This window comes from Hoplias malabaricus, chromosome 2 (assembly GCF_029633855.1).
Source record: "Hoplias malabaricus isolate fHopMal1 chromosome 2, fHopMal1.hap1, whole genome shotgun sequence".
Taxonomy (NCBI): domain Eukaryota; kingdom Metazoa; phylum Chordata; class Actinopteri; order Characiformes; family Erythrinidae; genus Hoplias; species Hoplias malabaricus.
The window spans coordinates 29,045,039-29,066,487 of NC_089801.1; the positions used below are offsets into that span (position 1 = coordinate 29,045,039).

Consider the following 21,449-nt stretch of genomic DNA (forward strand, 5'->3'; position numbering starts at 1 on the left):
TTTCAGGCCAAGCTAATATTTTAATTCTCTGGAACCTGTTCTAACTTGGTACATTTCTCTAGAGCAGGTAAATCCTCAAACCACTATGAAGTACATTCATGTCCAAAAATTGCATGATATTTTGCAAATATTATTACCAAAACTAAAAAGCTATATCTCAGGTTTTGTTTGATACAAAGGATACTTCAGTTAACCTCCATCAAGACAATAAAGGATCTAAACTGTAGCTAAGTTTTTGTAATGGAAAATCATAGCAGGTGAATTTCTTTGTCTGTATTGACAGATATCCTGACCTTTAATACAAAGTGACTTTTTCCATTTCAAAACAACATGAATAATTAAACTCCATGTATAGATCTACACTGGTTGCTATTTCTGTTGGTAATGATACAAGACATTTTAACTAATGGGCTCAGAGCTTCAGGAGAATCAGCATCCGCTTTGGTAATGCAGTAACTCAGAATGAAAAGCAAAAGGCAATTAACATTTCATAGTACAGTAACAGTTCTATTATACAAGAACACACACACACACATCTGTAAACATGACCACATACATACGCATAAATAAAAAAAATGAAAAAGAAGAGTTGTTTATGAACATGATGGCATAAGGAAAGAAGCTATGTAGTCTGATGGTCTTAACCCTCCTGTCCACAGTGCTTGCCAGAAGAGGGGAGGAGTTGATGGCCAGGTCGTGAGAGGTCAGCAGTGACTGGAGGGTTGCAGGTCATGCAGGGTATGCAGGCTAACACCAGTGGTCTTCTCTGCAGATGAGATGATATACTGCACTGTGAATGTCATGATTAGCCGGACACTGTTAGGGAGGAGTTTATGATGGAAGTTATAATGACAGTGTAAAACTAGATAAGCAGCTCTGGAGACAGGTTATACTTCTTTAACTTTGTCTTCTGTGGGGCTTTCTTATGGTTTAGAAGACATTGATGTTTAAGTCCTACTTCTATATGTATATATAATTTAAAAAAGAAATTATTCTGAGTGGACCAACCAGCCACAACATTAAAAGCAATGGGCTACTATTCAATAGATTCCATAAGAGGTCTGAAGGTGTCCTGTGCAATCTGGCACAAATCATTACCAGTACATGTTTAAGATCCTGTAAGATGCAGGGAGGGGAATCCATGGGTAGAACTTGTTTTTTCCAGGAAAACTCACAGTCTCACTCACCCAGTCTACCTTCTCTGATCTATGATCTGCGAATTTTGGAATTTGGTCAGGACAATTAACTATTTGTCATGTTCCTCAAATCATTCATGAGCAATTTTTGTATTGCGACATGGCACATTACCCTGCTGAAAGAGGCCACTGCCGTTATAGGGAATGCTGCTGCCCTGAAGGGGTGAACTTTGTCTGCAACAGTGTTTACATGTTGTGTTAAAGTAACTTATACAAGAATAACTGGTTTTCCTTACTTGGACCATTTGGCAAGTGCTAACCTCTGAACACAAGAAACACCCCACAAGGACTGCCTTGTCAAAGTAGCTCAGGTCTGTATATTAGAAAGGTTGTGAGTGCAAACATCACCACTAAATTTGATTTAGCAAAAATTATTTCTAAACCTCAAATATACAAAAGAACACAGATGCTAATGGTATATTACAGGATTTTACTGACTGCCAGTAGACAATCAACAAAAAACAAGCCTCTGTCCTGGGAGAAGGCAGAATTATTCTGGATTATTACCTTGATTTTAATTCTGCTTGAAATCCCAAAGTTACACAATTCATGATTACATGATTTAAAACAATGCATTGTTTCAAATCGTATTGAATATATAAGTTATAAGCACATCAAAAATTTCATTTTAACTCCACTGAACTTTCTAAACCCATGGATTTATATGCCAAACATTCACACACACACACACACATATATATATATATATTTTTTTTTCAGTGTATTAATGTGATTTTATAAGTGAAGAATAGTAGTCAGTTGCAAAATTGGCAGGTGCACAAATACACGTTTGCTGCACTTCTCACAGTTAGGATTCAGTAGCTTAAACAGAGGTTTATTGGGCAAGGGACATAAGCCCTTGTGTTGTGGAAAGTTTTCACAGGCCTTCCATCACAGGCCTTAATTTAATGTAATTTTTTTAATTGTCGGCTGGCCTGAACAAGCTGGTAATCAGCTTATGGATGGATGTATTCTCAACTCAACTACTGTTTTTATTTTACGTCCTTTAATAGTACAGGCTCAACAAACGATTATAACGCTACATATATTTAATAACAATGTGTAATATTAAATATGAGTCCAGCTAAAATGAATTAACAAACTGTACAGATGCCCTTTGTCCCACAAGCCCATTGTATACGATAGAGGAAACCCTGTGCCGTACACACCGCCATCTTGGACAGTGTCTCTCCCGCTGTGTTCAGGAAAACTGCAGCTCTCTCCGGGAACAGCGAGCTCAAATTCACAGCACAGTCCCTGGTAAGGGCTCATAGAAGATTAATAGGTACTTGTCATACTTATTTGGACACTACGATATGGACTACACATCATAATGCTGGTCTCTGTACCTTTTAGTGTAAAGACACCGGGTAAACGGTGCTGGAATTAGCTTCTTATTCCATTTCCACGTTCCACCTTAAATTGTGCAGCAGCACTATATGACTCCCTCGCTATTTAAGGTGGAACGTTTCCAGGTAGCTTTTCAATTAGCTTAGCATTAGCTTAGCTTATAGATGCATAGAAAGATGGAAAGCTAAGCTAGCTGGTGCAGAGAGAAAATCGCTATGACTTTAGGAATGACAGGAAGGAGGAGATGCGGCTACACCCAAATGTTTTGATATTTTGGCTCATAACTAATATTCGGCTTGACATTTATTAATTCTGTATCACTTTTATACCTATTTTAACTCTGTTTTGGTGTAGTATTTTATTTTGTTGGGCTTGCTAACTAGCGGGCTGACATTGATGAAACAAGATTATGGACTAATGTTAACACTGTTTTTGAAGCAAACCCAGAGGGACAGATGTTAAACTAACATTATCGCCCCGCCAGGCTTGGTTGTCATGAGTGTAAGTGTATATGTCTTTTCTCAAATGATGTTAAATTATCCAAAAACCCAGCATGTTAAACCACTGCTTGGTAGGGAAGTCATTACTGTAATTAGCTAGCTAGCTTATGGGTCTGGAGGCACTACCGTATATCTCTGTAAAAACAATGTGACAGTCTTAGATAAATATACAAAGCACACGTTTAAACAGTGTTTCATGGTGTACGTTAGTTACATGTCAAAGTAACTAACCTTAAGTGTACGTTAGCTTTACCTCAGTCGGCTCGACTCTTGATTCTGGAGAGCTAGTTCCCTACCAGTTACGCTTGTGAAATATAATGTTAGGTAAGAGGTTTAACTGTAAGTTCACTAGATGTACCACCAAACCTTGATCAATGGTAACGGTCGCTTATTAACTGTTAGGCCTAGTTTATTGTGAACATATTAATGACTTTGCCAATCAAAAGCCAGTTAAGCTTTAGTTAATTTCCAGTCACTATCTATTAAATGTCCGTTCTTCTTTATTCAGAAGAAATGTGTTTATATATTTATATGAAAAGATAAAGTTTTGATAGTCTATTATGTCTGGAGTGGTTCGTAGAGGTGTATCTCTTTCCCTATGAAACCCTTATTTTTCTTTGACGTCCCTGCCTTAAATAGTCTATCATATTTTTTTCTCTGTAGTAACATCTCTTAAAAAACTAGTAATTTGCTTTGACTCTAATGAAATAAACGACTTTTGCTGAAATGTAGATAATGGTCTTATGACGAGAATGATTTGTCATCATAACTGCTAGCCTCTGTATGGATGTTGTTGTTGATTCATCATGGAGAATATTTTGGATGTATCAGAAAGAGTAGTTGGTTTACAGAGGTCTGCCTATTGTGTAACATTAATTTCTTACTTCTTTTGATTTAACCCTTTGCCCTTTGGCACATATTTACAACGTGATCTTGCATTTTGCTAATTAATCAATTTTCAGTACTAAGTACTAACTTTGAGGGGGGAAAGAAAACATATATAAATGCATGTGAGAAGTTTTCTGAATCAGACGAGGGAAGTGCTGTGTCTGCAGTCTGATCACATGCTTTCCTCTGCCTCCTCTAATGGATGCCACTAGCCCTGCTCAAGAAATTCTAAATGGGTAGGGTTTATGGTTTTTAATCAGTTTGCAGTTTTGCAGTTTGAGAATTTAGCAAATTTCCTTTGCTGTGAGGTCACATCTATGGTTTTACAGTATGATTATCCAGTAACAGCTGCTGCTGCCTGGGATGGACTGCAGCTGCATGTCAGTTCACTGATTAGATGTTGTATGGCTTCGGAAGTTATTTGTTTTCAGGTAGAGTATCATAGTGCAAATGTGGCAGGGGAGTTTTGCCATGCCTCAGACATGGTCTAATGAAAACACCACATGATGTAGGGTCATGTGAGGGGAGGCACGAATGAAGACTGAGGGTTACTACAGCTTGTAATAAGGACATTTCTTAAAAGTTTGCTGGTGGTACCATGTGTGTGACTAAAAAATACTAAAACAATTTCAGAAGGTGGTGGAACTGTTACAAGCTTTGCTTTTTCAAGTTTGGCATTGTAGTATGAACTTGCTCATCAGTAAAGGTATAGTCTGACTTCAGTAAAAAGATGGTAATCTCAGAGACTGGTTTGGCTGCATTAAAAGGGTAGTGTTTCTTAGAAAAATGTTGTGCGGTTCAGATCTCCAAAATATGCTGGTTGAAATAGAATCAGAATTTCTTCTGTATAATAACTTAAATTTTTTCTTTCCATTTAATAGTACTTAGCCAATTTAAAATTTTAAATATATTTCCTTTCTTTCTTTCTTTTTTATGCCTGTCATTTGGGCGTAGTTTCGTCACATTCCTTACATATACTGTTCAGCTTGATGGACTACAGCTCAGATTATTGCTGAAAATACAGCTCTTAAGCATCACACTATGATATAATCTTTGGGAGTCTGGCTCTTATTTCATCTTATTATAGTGCATACTCTGCTTCCTTCTCTAACAGAATTGGATTAGTGATTCTTAGAAATTTTTTCAGCCGGGATAAAGAGGAGCTGTATATCACAGCTGCTGCACGCGTCCACCCCTCTTGGCTCTGAATTAATACTTAGTCATGTATTTAACCTTTATATAAACAGCATCATTTCTTTAGGTTATAACTTTATATATATAAGTGGACATTCATTGAACTGAATTTATTCTGAGGTTTTGTGTCATGGAATAATAATGCATGTTTAAACAAAGACGTTTGGTGTGCCATGTAAATGATGAAATTTTAAAATGACACGCTCACTCCCAAGTCCTTAAACTGTATGTGGAGTTACATACAGCTTTTTTCACTTCACTCTTTTTGTCACCAAAAGGAACACACATTTCAGTGCTGCATGCAGTTGCTAAGTTTGCTCATAGTGTTAGTTGGTGTAACTAATACTACATTGTTGGAAAAAGTTGCTGGTATTTGATTATGATGTCAAATTTTGGTTCCAGTTCTTTAAAACAAGAATACATGTCCCCTGGGTTTTTAAATGAAAATATGCTCCAAATGTTTTACCTTCGTTGTTTGGTGATATGAGTTAACCCAGTGTTGTTAAACCCTGCCTGAGCCTCTCCATGAGCTGCCCTGGTGTGATGAAACCCTGCTCAAGAGTGGTTTGAAAGCTACTTGGGAGCCATTAACCCTCTTTTAAAATGCAAATCTTATTAATCAAGTGTTGGCACATATTATGTTTGTCCATAGGGTTGCATGACATACATGTTTGGAGGTTTTCAAAGGTTAGGTTTTCAGTGAAGATGCTTATTTTATCAGTGAATTTCAAACCTAATTGAAATATATTCAGATAGCTTTTTAACTGTTTTTCCTCTTGCATTGTTCTTTCAGAGCCACAATGGCCACTGCACCATACAACTACTCCTACATTTTTAAGTACATCATCATTGGTAAGTAAGAACGAGAAAGCCTGGGGGTTATATGTGGGTCAGACCAAGCTAGCTATAGGTCCATAACTAAGACTTCATGCTCTCTACTGGCAGCTTACATTCCATTCATATTTAATCTTTGATGACTGTGCAGTCATTACTCCCTCTCTCTCTCTCTCAGCTGCCTTCCCTCATGACTCAAACACTACTCATGGTGGATCTCACCAGTAGAAACAGAAAGCAGCACTGTATAGTGTGACGCATTGGTGTTATGGTTCTGTATGGATTATAATGTCTCCCTTCTGTTCGTCTTTTAGGGGATATGGGGGTAGGGAAGTCATGTTTGCTCCACCAGTTTACAGAAAAGAAATGTAAGTACCACACTTTATCTTTCCTATCTGAATCAAAATTCATAGTGTGCCTCCGTTAACGTTTATTTTAAATCAGAGAGGGCAGTGTTTTACTAAATTGGCACTTTATGTAGATGTAGATGTACGTGGGACTCTTAATGGTGAACTCTGAATAGAGCATGATTAGCGACGTTTGTACGCATCAAAATGCTGCTGTTTTTCACTGTAAGATCCGGGTCCCTGAATAAGGGAGCGGAACTGCAGATGTGTCGTTCATCATTCACTGAGAGCGCATCCTGCATCATCTTGCACAAGCGGCCTATTGAGAGCACGAAACAAACAAGAACTCTGTGTGGATGTTCAGGTCTGAAGAGTCGCCTCTCCTCACGTGCACTCAAAGGAGAAATGCTTACAGGGTGCAACAGAAGAAAAAGTGCATCGAAATAGAGAAAAAGTGTGTTAAGTGGTACCCTCAGGTGCTGTAAGCAGAAAGTAATTGCTGTTCATTTTCATTTGGGCTCATTTATCAACATCTGTTGGAGCAGGAAAAAAAGCAAGGTGTAAGCCTACACATTTTTCTGGTTATTAGAAATACACACCTTTTGAACCAGACTGAAACTAGCCTTGTGGGTATGTGTGAGATGTTGGTATTTGCCTCTCAGGATTGTGCTGTTGCAATGGGAGAGAGTGAATTGGGACTTGTGTAATTACTTTAATCAGCTTTAAACAAGCAGGTTAATTAAATCAGGAAAGACAGCTCTATCAATGGAGTCAGGCTGGAAGTGCTCAAGAATGATCTCACCACAGGTTGTGTTTTATTAGTGTTGACTGCCAGCTTGGCCTCTGTCTGTGCATGCCAATGAGAGGCAGGCAACAGTTCCTTAGCCAGCTCCTTGACTTGATCAATATTTGTCATGTAAATTCAGTTTTTAGCTTGTGTAATCCTTTGTATGATTGCTGATTAGTTCTCAGATATTTGAAATGTTGCTATTTGCTCAGAATTATCATGTATTCCCAGTGATCATACAATTAAGTCATTATTCCCAAGGGATGGTTACTGTCTGCTAGGCCTGACACAGTTATTACATATATTTAAGCTGATTGCAATAATTAAAGCAGATGGCCGAATGAGGTGCATTTTTGTGGTGCATGCTTATTACTTGCAATTAACGCATATGAAAATGAATCCTTTTAAAAGATTTTATAATTGAGAAGGGATTGCATTCTTTGCTAATGCTTGCACTCCTTAGATTTAAGAAGTGTCTCTGAATCCTGTAACTTTCCTTTCCTATCAGTCATGGCAGACTGCCCCCACACGATCGGTGTGGAGTTTGGGACGAGGATAATCGAGGTGAGCGGGCAGAAGATCAAGCTGCAGATCTGGGACACGGCAGGGCAGGAACGTTTCAGGGCTGTCACACGGAGCTACTACAGGGGAGCGGCCGGGGCACTCATGGTGTACGACATCACCAGGTATGTCTCCTACTCTCACTTTGTTGTGCTGTAGGTCAGAGGTTCCAAATTAACTATTTACACCTGGTTTGTTTTTGTGATCAGAATCTAGATGGTAACCTCATAACATTGTAACCACATTTATTAATATTACAATATGTATCTGGTTAATATGATTGGAATCAGGGCCCAGTAATATTCAAATCAGTCCATTTATAACAACCAGCTTCCTGGTTTTCTTTTCGTTTTTTATCCTGTGTTACTCAAAAACTGGTCGCCTTCTTGAAAATCACTGTAAATATAATACCTCTGTTTTTATGTGGCCAAAGTCACACCCACGTGTATGTGGATAAAATGCACAAAACAAAGAACGCCTACTCCATACTGGGTACTGAATTGATACAAAAATAAACCATGTGTAAGGTTTTTATTTGGAAAACTCTGACAGCACTTATTCATTTAATCTTTTTTTAACTTTTAAAGTGTGCTGCCTACTAAGGGGCTGTAAAACTAAAATCTAACCCTAGCCACATGCAAATATGATATCTCCAGGCTGGCATGCTGGACAAGATAGTCACATATACAACACGACACATTTTAATAAATTAAGATTCTCAACATCGCTTTTAAATTTATGTGAATCCCTTTGAGGCAAAAACATATGTAACGTTCTATTATCAGTTCTATTAACACAGCATTTGGCAGCGGCAGGATGAAAGTGCAGCCCATTCCCTGCAACACAGTTCCTCCAAATTCCAGAGATTTCGTCAGCTGCCTGCTAACCAACACAACAAATAATTTTCATTCCTTCTTATGTCAGAACAGACCCTAGGGCAGGTTTTCTGCTGAGTATAGTGCTGTAAGCCATGGACATTTTATAAAGGGAGACTAACATTTAGAGAACATGGTGAAATATTACTACTGAATTTGGTATGTTCACTACATTATACTTTTATGAAAGATCAGCCACATTAGTGTCAGCACACTGTGACAGGTCAGTTCAGAGTCTAATGACAGGTGTTTATGTGCCATCTGTCTTCTGTGCTCTGCTGGTGAGCTTTTGTGTCCTTGACTGCTGTCATGACAACCAGTGTTCTCTATCTTTCTATGTGTATATAACAGGAGAAGCACATATAACCACCTCAGCAGCTGGCTTACTGATGCTAGGAACCTCACCAACCCCAATACTGTGAGTAGGCTTTAGCAAGTGCTGCCTTTGTTGTACTGGGTGATCAAATCATAAAACTACCTTAGCATAAACATGCCTTTTTTCATCTCATTGCATATCCCTCACTACCCATTTATTTTTAGACTTTAGAGATGTGTGATTGTGTGTGTTTTCAGGTGATCATTCTCATAGGCAACAAAGCAGACCTGGAAGCCCAGCGAGATGTGACATATGAAGAAGCCAAGCAGTTTGCTGAGGAGAATGGTGAGATTGACATAATTATCCTATTATTGTAATATAGCACTGTGCGCGAATATACATGTATGTAAATAAATAGTATAATTAATATGATAATCACTGCATTTGTTTATACTTACAGCTTCCAGAAACAAACAAAAAAAAGAAATCGTGACTTGCATAACTGCTCCTGTTTTACTGATGTCTGTCCTTTGTTCTGCAGGTCTGCTATTTCTGGAAGCCAGTGCGAAAACGTAAGTTAGCAGTACAATGAATAATCTCAATGTTCTGCAAGAGATGAGTTGTATTATTGTATTGATAATGTACTGAAAATCCTCAATAATGTTGAATTGTTAAGAATTATATAGGCCCTCCTAAGTGGCCTAGTGTTCTAAGCGGTGGCACCATCATTGAGAGTTTGCCTGGCTGGTCCTTGAGTGCCACGGCACCCTAGTGTGCTGTTTGGCTTCAAAAGGTGTACCATGAAAAATGTTCTGACATTGCTGACAATGATACTAGTTACAAACTTATAGTGGAAATGCAACTATGACAGCTACAAGATTAAGGATTTCAGAATATTTTGGGGGAAATAAGTCAATAAAGGTCAAAATATTCTGACCTCACCTCAGCATATAAAAATTCTCCATGGGAGATTAAGTATTTTCCATCTGTGTACTTTGTGCACCGTCAGCGGAGCAGGATGATGGGCTCCCATTGAGAGTGGACACGGCCAGAAATTGTTTTAAAGTTGAGTGTTTTGCTGATTACAACTGCCACTGCCTGTATGTGTGTATTTTGACTGGGAGACATGCCGAGAGTACAGTTATTTTAATATACATAGCACATTTTAAACAATGCAAGCAGCCAGATGCTTGAAATTTACCTTTGCTTTTGTCACTTTCATTCATCTACATGGATGTAATTTTCTTTTTTTCTCGGCGACATGACTTTTGACTACTGTATCTGACTAGATAAGTCCTGTTAATTTCATGTTGAAATGACACCCTGCAAGAATGTGATCTGCAATAGACTCTTGCTGGTTTGCCTTACCTGTCACTGTGTCTGACAGAGGTGAAAATGTGGAGGATGCTTTCCTGGAAGCGGCGAAGAAGATCTACCAAAATATTCAAGATGGCAGCCTGGACCTGAACGCAGCCGAATCAGGGGTCCAGCACAAGCCATCTGCTCCTCAGGGCGGCCGGCTAACCAGCGAACCACAACCTCAGAGGGAAGGATGCGGCTGCTAATGACCAACACCACCTGCCTGCCTACCTACATGTTCCCCCACCTAGCACCATGCCCAAACCTTCCCATCCACTACTGCTCTATCACCCACCCCCACCGTGGGCCTGAGTCCGCCTCTCTGTCCTGACCTGCCGGGGAGCATGAGCAGGGGCCGACAAGGGAGGGAATAACGGACAGGCTTGGCTGTTTTCACCCTCTCCTTCCCTTTCATGTTTCTCATCTGTTTGTATTTTCTTATTACTCCCCTCATTTGGTCTTCTCTCTCCTTCTGTCATGCTCTGACTTTACCTGTCCCTGTTCACTATCCATGGATACATCACATGGTACAGACCTATTAAGGAAAAGAAAAAACAAAAAACAAACAAAAAAAAAAAAAACCTGAGGTCACTGACTACGAGAGACAGCTGAGAGAACGAAGCAGGTTATTTTTTATTCATTAATTTTTTTTATAGCTCAATAAACTCATCAGTTTTCTTTCATGAGATTCTAAGAATCCAAAGCCACTTAGAAAGTAGTACTTGGTTTGTCTCTGCCCCAGCATGGTAATTATTTAAGAAAATACAACATAGTTCCTCCTGAGCTCAATAAGAACGTTCATTGAGGGATAGAGATTTTTGTATATTCATGTACGATGACAGCCACAGGAAAATGCTGTGGCACGCAATAGTTGTGGGACTCTTTAAGGCATTTGAAATGTGTTTGAGAGACCACATGAAAGCAGTGCAAGCTGGTCTTGGTCATTGAGATTTCTTCCCTGTGGTCCACCCTGTCCAGTAGCCCATATGGGCCTGCGACTTGTAGAGAGGAGACCATGTCAGAATCTCAAAAACAATGCCTACGAACGCTGATGATACTGACAACACTGAAACATTGAGGAATAGTCCACTATGACTTGAGAATACAGCTTTTCAACAGAAAAAAAGACATCATAGAAAACGTAGGAGGCAACCCTCAGCAGTGCAGATGTGGATGGATGGATGGATGGATGAATGAATGGATGGATGGGCAGGGAGGGGGGCATTACACACCCACTGCTTTTGCTAGTATTTGGGGGTTGTGGGGATGGGGTCTCATCTCTCAGATTATGACACTTTATTAAAAGACCACCCCCCCACACACCTTTTTAATTGATTTCCTGATCTTTCCTTTTCCATCGCGCCAACCCCCTCCACCTCTTCTTTTCAACTATATCAAGTAGAACTCCATCTGTCTTTACCAGCAATTTTTTTTTGTTGTTGTTGCCTTATTGTTATGATTGTTAATATTATTACATCACTGTTTAATCTTACTTTGTTTGCGCTTGCTCTACATACTGCAGATTGGTCCTCACTCTGTCACAAATAAAACACAGTTTTATCATATTGCTACGATATATTTTAGCTCTCGGAGAAGAGTGGCACAGGAAAAATGTGTAGTGACTGCTGTGTGCTAGACGTGCTTGTCTCACATTCTGGCTGTAAATTTGACTGGCTGCTGTTCTATAGGCTTGTATAGTAAGACCAGAAAAGCGCAAATCTCACATCCCACCAAACCAGCTTCTGCTGCAGAGTGTTTGGGGAACTTGACTCCTGTACCATTACAAATACATGTTATTCAAAAGCTGTATATATGGCTAAATATCTGTTAGTAAGAAAAAAAAAAAAGGCGACTCGAGGTGGGGGAGGGTTGAGATAGACAGCAGCACTGACTCCATTGTACAGCTGTTATGAGTCACTGGTAACTCTTGCCTAGGAAATTCTTTAACATTTTCTATGACTAATTTTGTGTGTGTGGACAGGCTCCCTTTTCTCTGCTCACTGGGTGTTCTATCGCACTTCTATGCACCTCTTCTTTGGCTAATAGTAGTAGCAATCTCTCAAAGCAGGGGATTGGTGCAGTACATGGTTTGCACCCTGAAAACAAAAAAAAACATCAACTTTTCTATCCATCTCCTCACTCAACTCTTATGCCCAAAGTTCTTTAAAGAGGAGGTTGTGCTGTCTGGTAGCAGGAGAGATTGAAAGTTGGTATTAGGGTAGGGTCCTCCTTGTGCTCTGTCCATTTCTTTGCTGTCAGAATGACCACTTCTGTGTTCACTTAAGTTTAAGACGTATGTATAAATATATACATATGTATAAATTTTGAAGGAGCTGTGCTAACATTTAAAAGCGTTCCTGCGTGTATGATTTTAAAATGTTGACATTTTGATTTTAATAATGATAATAAAATGTTCTAGACAAACATTCTACAGGATGAACGTGCCTTTTGTTTGACAGCTAAGGCTATTATCACATTTATAGGAGTGTTTCAATAGTTTTGATACTAAAAAATTAAGTGGGCTTAAATTTGTTTTTTTATCCCTCTCATACACTAACACTAAAACACTGGAGATTACACAATGTACACAAAAAGGGGTAAAATGAGACACTACTACATGACCCCTGTAGGAAATTTGGTCCATGTTTGCTGTGGTAAAAGCCTTCTAGGAAGATCTTACACTTGTTTTTAGCACACTGTTGCATGATTGCGTTCAGTCATAAAAGCACTAAAACAGGTCATGTACTGATGGTGCATAATGAAATCTGATCACAAACTGATGCCAGTAACACTACCCCGTGTTCAGCAGCCCAATTCTGGCTTTACACCCCCTGATTCCTCTGCTTTGCACCGAGCATGGTGGAAAAACTCATGTGCAACTGCTCTAAATTGAGTAAGCATGTGCTTAACATAATCCCCTCCTCCTTCCTGCTCATTTCACTCTGATAGGCTGCACCTCGTATGCCCTTTGATGCCCATTCCATGAAAAAAAATGGCCATCTTGTAAATTTAGGTGCACTCAATATCCAAGTTTGATTGCTGAATGCACATTTAAAATGTTACACAACATGTTAACAGGATTCTTAACCATGCACAATGTAATAAATGATTCTGCTCAGTCACACAGCCAAGTTCTATTAAATACTGATGTTTAAGCTCTGGTGTTTTCACCAGGACACATGAAAATTAACAGATTTCTACTACACATTGACAACACATGGAAAAAAATTCCATCTTTCAAGTAGCAAAATTGCTTTGTATTTTATGCAACAAGTTGCACCATGGTTACAAAGAGGAGATAAAAGAAGAATAAGAAATGGGTATTTACAAAGGAAGAGCAAATTAGTGTACAAAAAGATGACGCTCGCATACAATAAAGAAAAAAAAAATAGTAGTGGCATGTTTTTATGATTAAAAGTCAACATTGGCAGTACCATGTTGATACAAAGGCAGCTTGTGGTTGGCTTCATCCTCAAGCATCGCAGTCAGAGGGCTGTGTTGGAAATGCTAACGCTAATACTGTAAAACAATTGTATTATTTCAACAATACAAGTAAAAACAAAAACAAATGTTTTAGTAGAAGGTTCTGACTTAGCAGTGGAGGTCCATTGGTTCATTAAGCAGATCATTTCTGGGAGCTTGATACATGGATCCTTACCATTAAAAAGTAATGTTTATAGGACAAGGCAAGTGATGGTGCTGCTGGACCATGCACCTTGCTGCAGACGTCAAGGGCCATCCTCGATGTTAAAGTGATTATAATCCTTAAAGCCCTTTGGCAGTTCTGTGAGTGGTGTCCGGAGCATTATAAAATGACATCATGAGTGGTGGCTGGCTTTCTTTTCAGGACAGTATATAAAATAAAATATTCAGTTTTACAAAGGTCCTCACTTTGCTGGTCTCACTTCCTAGTCCTTCTCCAGCTGCTGGAGACAGTAGTGTTCAGAATATGTGTCCATTCTCATTAATTAATTTATCTTGACGTTCAGTCAGGTTTTTTTTCCCCAAAGCCATGTTGCTGATTCTTGATGAGGCAGTCTTTAATAGCTACTGCATGTGATTTTAGCAATAGTTTTTAAGGCACACTTGTTCCATAGGTCAATGGCATAGTGAAAAGGACCACACTAATCTGGAATCTTCATGGCACAGTGTTGTAATACCATAATACTTCTAATTGGGCTCAATATGAACAATCATTCCTCACATAATGGGAACATTCACATCATTCATCAAAGCCCTTTGCTACCATTTGCAACCACAAAGAAATGAAAAGCTTAGACGGGGAACAGAAGGTCTAGCAGGGAGCTGTTTAAGTTTGCGTGATTGAAATAAACCTTTAATGATCCCAAGAAAAGTGGAGTCAGCTTGATTCCAGAAACATGGAAGCAAGGCGATATGACAGCTGAGGTTTGACATTTTGATACTGTCATTGGCAACGTGAGAGAAGGCACATAAAGAAATATCAAGAGATATGAAATGGATTTAAGGATCGTACTGTACTCAAGTAACTGAAACATGGGCTTGGACCTTTTCTAGAAGGCCAAACTGAATTGCATTCATATTTCAAGATTCTTTGAGGAAGAAAAAAAACCCAGTGGGTATTCATGTTCCTTTGAAATTTGTGCACAGTAACAAGACACTTTTGTGAGTCCTCCAGTATTTTGCGTACACGAGAGGCGAGTTCAGTTTGTGTAGTGTATATAAAGTGTATAGTGTGTCACAGCCATCAAACAGAGGCTTTCCCGCTTTAGATCTGCTTTGGCAAGATCGTTATTGCTGCTGGTCACCACAAATTGTGGAGGGAAAAAGAACAAACAAGAGAAATAGTGTAAGATTAAGGCACTTCCGCTACCTCTGGACAATGTCACTAATCTCCTTGACAGAGGAAATCAGCTTGGTAAAGTCCTGTGGTGTATTGGCACCCCCAGTGGCTGTAGGGCAGATCTGCAGCTCTCTCAAACTGCTCTCCAACTTGTTGATAGCCTCACGAAAGGCAAACTTGTTCCTCATCTGTTGTATGGACTCCACGTAGCTCACACAATACTTGGATAGGTTCTTGCCAGCTTCCAAGACTGCACTGTGACTGCCCGTTTGCTCCGAGTTCCTGTTAATGGCAGCACGCAGGAGCTCTGTACTTTCCAAGACCATCTCCCGAGTGATGGATGAGTTCGAGAAGCGTTCAGTTGGCTGGCGGGTTTTCCGCAAAGAGCGACGTGTATTTATGAGAGGAATGAAAGGTGTGGCTGAAGCTTGATCACAAACAGGAGACCCTGACCCTACTCCAGGTAGCGGACTAGTTGGGGAAGTTGATGAGGTCCTTGATGGCTGTCCTTTCGAGGTGCTAATTTTTTTTGTGCCTTCCTGAGATGCGAGGGACCTTCCTTGTTCAACTGAGCCAGGGCTTATGTCAAGAGTGCTTTTGCCTTTAGTGTCAGAGGACATGTCTTGAGTGGGGCTCTTTGAAATCCTTCCCGATTTTACACTTGGTGGCGGGGGTGGAGCTGGCTTAGGTTTTGTAATCTTCCCCTTATCCTTGTCTCTCTGAGCAGAGAGATCCAGAGGCTGTTTGTGTCTGCGTAGTCTGCACTCTTCCCCAGCTGTGCTCAAGGGAGGGAACTTGTGCATTTCAGCTTGCAGAGCAATAGTCTTGGAGTTTTCACTCTGTATTTGCGTACGATGACCAAGTTTGGGGGTTAAGGTTTGGGGACTTGATCCAGGACTTGATTCGACGTCCCTGAAAACATCATCTGAAGCATCTTCTGACTTCTTTGGGAGGCGTGGGGGTGGAGTGAGTGTCCCACCACGTGGAGCACTCTCTGGCTTGAGCTCATTTGCCCTCTTTCGGGGCAGGGCAGGCTTACCCCCCAAAGTGCCAGAGTCAAAGTTACGATGCTGAAGGTCACGGGGCAGTGTGACTGACTTAAATTCTGTACGGTCAGACCCAGGGGGCATGCTCGAAGCTGAAGAGGACCTTGGGAAGCGCTTGGAATTGGAAAACATGAAATCTTCCTCACCAGGAGGTGTCGTGGCCATCTTCCCAACAACTCCAGAAGTTGCTGTGACCTTCTTGCGTGTTTGTGAATGGAAGATTTGACCGGGATATGTGGGAGCTCCATTGGTGACACCTCCAGCTCCATTATTATTGGCACAGAGAAACTTTAAAGGATCGATGATTAGTGGTGCGTCTGTAATTGGGGATCCATTGTTGAAATCATCCTTACCGTCTGCTCCCAGGCTTCTAGGATCAAGGTGCCTGTCCTCTTTAAAGGAGCTGCTACGTTTTGGAGGGGTAGGGGCATTTCTTTTCTTCTTTTTGATATAGTTGAAGGGATTGAGGCTGCTCTTGGACTTGTCCTTGGGTAACAGCCTATCATCCTCATTTAGGTTGCTATCTACCAAAGGCCTCTCCTTTCGAGGCAGCATTGGGGATATGGCTACTTCTGCCTCAGCAGCATCTGGTAACAATACACAGACACAAAAACATTTTAGCAACTTGTTAGCTGTAGGCAACTCATGTACACTGCTTCTTTGTTTTTATGTTTTATCTGAAAGGGAAACTGTTATTTTATGTTTTCCAAATTTACAAACAGTTTAGGAACATTTTGCACAAACATTTTGCCTTCCTCCAAAGCTGGATTATAGCAGTGCATTGTTCTGATGGCATACTCACCAGGACTATCCCCATCTTTATCCATCATTCTACGCAGGGTTCTGGTTTTGGTGGGCAGTTCTGGGGCCTGGGAGCCAAGCGTGAGCTTCTTACCCTTTTTCCCCAGTTCTTTCTCCACCTCTAGCAAAGGTAAATAACAGGTTATTAGCCCAGAAAAGGTCACTTACACTCTAGAAACAAGTAAACACAAGGTAGGTAGATTCACTCTATAGTAAGAGATGCTGATTTACCATCAGAGATGCTGGATTCCTGAAACATAGTTTCAAAAGCTTGATGGGTCTCAGCAAAAGATGGCCTCTCTGCTGGATTCCATTTCCAGCCTATCAACAAAAGAACAAGTAAGCACCCAAGAAATAGGAGGAAAAACAAAACCCCAAACAGCCCATAATTAAGTGCTGTACTATAATTAACCATTACTCACAGGCTCTCATAAGTTCATAGACTTTTTCTGGGCACCCTTCAGGTCTGTCCATGCGATAGTCTTTCTCTAGTAGCTCATATACTTGGGACAAGTCAATCCCAGGGTATGGGGACATCCCATATGTGGCAATCTCCCATAGCAGAACTCCAAAAGCTGAGCCGCAGATAGGGCAATAAGGATGTGGGGTTTAACATTTAAGACAAACCTTATTTAGTTTAAAAACAATTTTATAAAATCTTACAACATAAAACATGCCTCTTTACAACAGGTATTTAAAAGTATAATAATGCAGTCATTCCAAAAAATGTATCCACACTCACCCCAGACATCTGACTTGATAGAGAATTTATTGTACGCCAGGCTCTCTGGCGCAGTCCATTTAATAGGAAACTTGGCCCCAGCGTGAGCTGTGTACGTGTCCCCGGTCATAAGACGACTTAAGCCAAAATCTGCCACCTTCACCAAGTGGTTCTCCCCAACCAAGCAATTTCGGGCGGCCAAGTCCCTGAAGGAAGAATAGATAATGACCACATTTCACTTGAAATTAACATTTACATAAAAATGGGATACAGTTTTTTTATTTTCTATAATGAAATCATTCAATTTTATATATGACCGAAACAAACTGAATGGTTTATAGTTAAATGCAATTAAAAGTAATTTGAATATAATTTTTCCCCCTTATTTCTTTAGATACATCGTATCTCCCAATTGACAATGTAAACAATGTAAACATTGACAATGTAAACATTGTCAATGCCAAAAACAAATTTTCCCCCCACAATAACTTAGCATACCTTAACAAATATATATATATATATATATATATATATATATATATATATATATATATATATATGTTGTACTTTTTGAAAAGCAGCAGTACTTTTTTTGTTACCTGTGAATGAAATTCTTCTTCTCCAAATACTCCATAGCAGAGGAGATCTGAGTGGCCATGTAAAGCAGTACCACAGCATTTACCTCCTCTCGGTTACACTCTCTCAGGTAGTCCAGCAGGTTACCATGTGTCATGAATTCTGTGATGATGTAGAAGGGGGGTTCCCGAGTACACACACCTGAGGCAAACAGAATGGTTTGTAGATGCTGACATGATACAACAATAAGAACTACTGGGGAAAAAGAAATGCAGAAGTGCTGGCTTATTGTTGTATGAGAGAATGTGAGAGAAGTAGCAGCATGTTGCAGCAGCCACAGAAACTATATGCGCCATTAGATGTAGTCATATTACTTATAGTCTGCCATAAAGTGAAAAAAATATACACGTTGCAGTTTAGTAGTTACAGAAAGGAACGAGAGCTTGGACAAGAGATAAGCTGATTAAATGTCTACTGTTTCACGTTTCCCTGGAAAATACCTAAATAAGCTAATTTTACTGTAGATTAAGAGCCACTGCAAAATCACAATGTAAAGTAGCCTATTAGAGATTCTATTCTGTAATGGATATATGGGAGGCGGGAACGACAATCAGGCTTCCTGTGTGAATCACCAAAGCATTGAATTAGATGACTGATTGTTTGGATTGACTTTTTTTTTTTTTTGACATGGCGGGAGACCAAAGAGGAATGCCACCAGTGGAAACACTGCTGTAGATTCAATATTCCGTATTCAATACTAGGATAGATATAGTGTCTTCAAACATTCTAATAAGGCATGCATGTAAACAGCCTTCTTTATGTAAGTCATGAAAATACTGTAAAAGATGTGCCAAAAACGGCCTACTTTGAGACAAAAAAGTCACATTTTTGTCATTCCAACACTGTAAATAACAAAATATATCTGATGACACATAGATTTTCTCTTAGACATTCTTAAGAATAAACTCACCTAATAGCTGGACCAGGTTAGGATGTTTGATTTCTTTCATGACAGCAGCCTCCTTCAGAAACTCCTCTACCTCCATTGTGTCTTCCTATATGATAAAAGGAGGATGCATGAGTTAGTGCTGCTCACTGCTACCAGGAATATGTATTTATGTACTTCAGAATGTACTCCATCTTATGACAATGCAAAAACACTGCAATATGTGTCTCCATTTTAGAAAGAAATGACAGAACATACTAACTTTTAGTGTTTTCACAGCAACAGTCAGATTATACTTCTTCCAGACTCCCTCATACACCTCTCCATACTGGCCTCCGCCAAGCTTGTGTTTCATAGTAATGTCTGTGCGCTCCATCTCCCACTTGTCATAGTTAGGTGAGACCCCATAGATTGTGGGCTTGTTGCGTTTGGGCGCTGGGTAGTGTAGTGTTGTGATGAGGCCATCCGCCACAGTGGAATGGTGATGGACCAACTCTGCCAGTGTGTTGAAGCGGCTCTCTGAGGAAACGTACAGCTGTAAGGAACAAGAGAGGAGATTAGGAAATCAAAAGGCATAACGTGCTTCTTTGAGCTATTGGAACATGTTATTTAAGCATACTTAAATACTGAATCATCTATGCACCATCTTGGTTTGTAAAACAATCTCAAACACACACTAACAATAAAGGCAACCTGATAACCGGCAACCGTGCTTACAGTTGTTCTAATCCGACCCACTATATTTTGCCTCATGTTTTATGCACATTTACATTTTGTTTGAACAATACTAATAAACAACCAACATTTTGTGATTTGCTGTGTACAGTATTTCATTTGCGTGGGGCTTCAGACTGTTTTGAATGAACAATAAGTAAGTCTCCTTTTGGAAATCCAGTTTGCCTGGTTAGCTGTGCTAGTTTCTCTTTGCCTAACTGTAAAACACAAGACACATGAGCAAAGAATTCAACAAATGAAGGCAGAATCCAAATCATTCAACAACCACTGCATTAACCATTCCGTTTTGTCAAAAAACAGGTGGTATGTGGAATTCAGAGTTTGGGTTAATCACGGAAAGCACATCCTCTTTTAATAAAATGAGCCCAATAGCCACCACAGACATCCTTCTCGCGTTTGTCATTCCATAGCCTCACCTCAGATCACTGAGGAATGCAGTGCTCCAGTAGACGGGACATGCTCTCCCTCCCCGTCCAGCTGGACTAGGGGGCTGGCAGCCTTAGGACAGAGTGATTTAACTCTGCTGTACAATCCGTCTGGCCTCCCTATAGTTTAATGAGCCAGAGGAGTTATCTTGGAGTGGACGGTTTGGTGTATGTGGCGAGGTATCTTGTGTCAAGTGTTCTCATGGGGAAAATATGGAATTTTAATTTTGCTGGTAGAACGGACAGTGACCTAAAATGGTGTATCACGCTGGGAGGTATCTGGAGCTGTAAATTTAAATGGGGAACACGTTGTACATGACAAGCAACAAAAAGCAGGGTTGTTGAAAATTCTCTGGAAAAAAAAGGTCTTTCCAGCTACTGCAATTTTATTATATATATTTTTTTTATCACGACTTGACAATGAAGTACAGAACAGCACTATTCATTTATTAAGTGATTAAATAGAAAGCCTTCAACAAACAATACTGGACTAGAGTTTCCCTCAAAACAAGAAATGGAGCCAATTACTCAGATAAATACAACTGATCACAATTCAACATTTAAATAGTTTGACAGCTGTATGTGCTTACCACTAAATATAACGTGCATAAGCAACTAGAAGAATAGAAGGCGGCATACGGCTTTAAATCTAAACATCTTTTTATAGATACCATATGTTATAGTGTCCGCTGTTTAAAATTAACACAAAAATTGGCATCCAAAACTCGCCTGTATACATATTTTTGAAACAAGGGCAACCACATTTTGGCTGGAGTGCGTTCAGATCTAGCCGTTTCGATTGTTAGACACCCGAACACATATTGTGATGGGATCTGGTGTGTAAACACAATGAAGCCATATTGGCTAACATCATTGTCTAATATCACAAACAACCCAACATTCCCTTCATTTCAATACTGTTGCTAATTCTCTCAGTATTTCTAGTTTTGCTACATGTGTATTTAAAATGTAGACATCCAAATGTGAGTTGACAAGTTAACTGTTGCCTTAGAAAGTCAGTTATTCCCCCAGCAGTCCTATATGTGATTTTATGTCAAGCATCTTTTGAAATGTTTCTCAATTGTCGCTGGTATGCAGTACGTTGTTTGCATACTTATAAAAATCAAAGGCACTATGCCCAACATAAAAAAATAAAATTAAATAAAAAAA

General features: G+C 39.7%; 2 protein-coding genes across 5 annotated transcripts in view; one reads left to right on the plus strand and one right to left on the minus strand.

Annotated features, from left to right (window-relative positions):
* The first annotated feature begins 2,313 nt into the window (after nucleotides 1–2,313).
* Nucleotides 2,314–12,014, plus strand: rab14l (RAB14, member RAS oncogene family, like). Of its 3 annotated transcripts, none has more exons than XM_066661099.1 (8): nucleotides 2,314–2,456; nucleotides 5,922–5,980; nucleotides 6,277–6,330; nucleotides 7,605–7,782; nucleotides 8,884–8,950; nucleotides 9,106–9,193; nucleotides 9,390–9,420; nucleotides 10,236–12,014. In XM_066661099.1, the coding sequence occupies exons 2-8, from the start codon at nucleotides 5,929–5,931 to the stop codon at nucleotides 10,411–10,413; spliced, it is 648 nt and encodes a 215-aa protein (XP_066517196.1). In that variant the 5' UTR covers nucleotides 2,314–2,456; nucleotides 5,922–5,928; the 3' UTR covers nucleotides 10,414–12,014. The 3 variants fall into 3 exon arrangements, with proteins under 3 accessions (XP_066517196.1, XP_066517197.1, XP_066517198.1); XM_066661100.1 differs by having other exon boundaries at nucleotides 2,327–2,481; XM_066661101.1 differs by lacking the exon at nucleotides 2,314–2,456 and adding an exon at nucleotides 2,786–3,047.
* Nucleotides 12,015–13,095: 1,081 nt separating this feature from the next.
* The window catches only part of abl1 (c-abl oncogene 1, non-receptor tyrosine kinase), a 32,163-nt gene continuing 23,809 nt past the window's right edge, over nucleotides 13,096–21,449 (minus strand). Inside the window, exons 4-11 of one of the 2 annotated variants that reach the window (XM_066658262.1) lie at nucleotides 19,382–19,654; nucleotides 19,144–19,228; nucleotides 18,197–18,374; nucleotides 17,619–17,803; nucleotides 17,299–17,451; nucleotides 17,108–17,197; nucleotides 16,878–16,997; nucleotides 13,096–16,662 (exon numbers count right to left, since the gene is read on the minus strand). In XM_066658262.1, the coding sequence (XP_066514359.1) occupies nucleotides 15,056–16,662; nucleotides 16,878–16,997; nucleotides 17,108–17,197; nucleotides 17,299–17,451; nucleotides 17,619–17,803; nucleotides 18,197–18,374; nucleotides 19,144–19,228; nucleotides 19,382–19,654 (2,691 nt within the window). In that variant the 3' untranslated portion in view covers nucleotides 13,096–15,055. The remainder of the gene's footprint in view (nucleotides 16,663–16,877; nucleotides 16,998–17,107; nucleotides 17,198–17,298; nucleotides 17,452–17,618; nucleotides 17,804–18,196; nucleotides 18,375–19,143; nucleotides 19,229–19,381; nucleotides 19,655–21,449) is intronic. The other variant, XM_066658268.1, reaches the window with a different exon arrangement.

What these genes read in the sequence shown, in the direction of transcription:
- rab14l (XM_066661099.1), top strand. Translation starts at nt 5,929, where the DNA reads ATGGCCACTGCACCATACAACTACTCCTACATTTTTAAGTACATCATC. An exon ending in TTTTAAGTACATCATCATTG is followed by an intron (nt 5,981 to 6,276) that starts GTAAGTAAGAAC and finishes TTCGTCTTTTAG; the next exon opens with GGGATATGGGGGTAGGGAAG. An exon ending in ATGGTGTACGACATCACCAG is followed by an intron (nt 7,783 to 8,883) that starts GTATGTCTCCTA and finishes TGTATATAACAG; the next exon opens with GAGAAGCACATATAACCACC.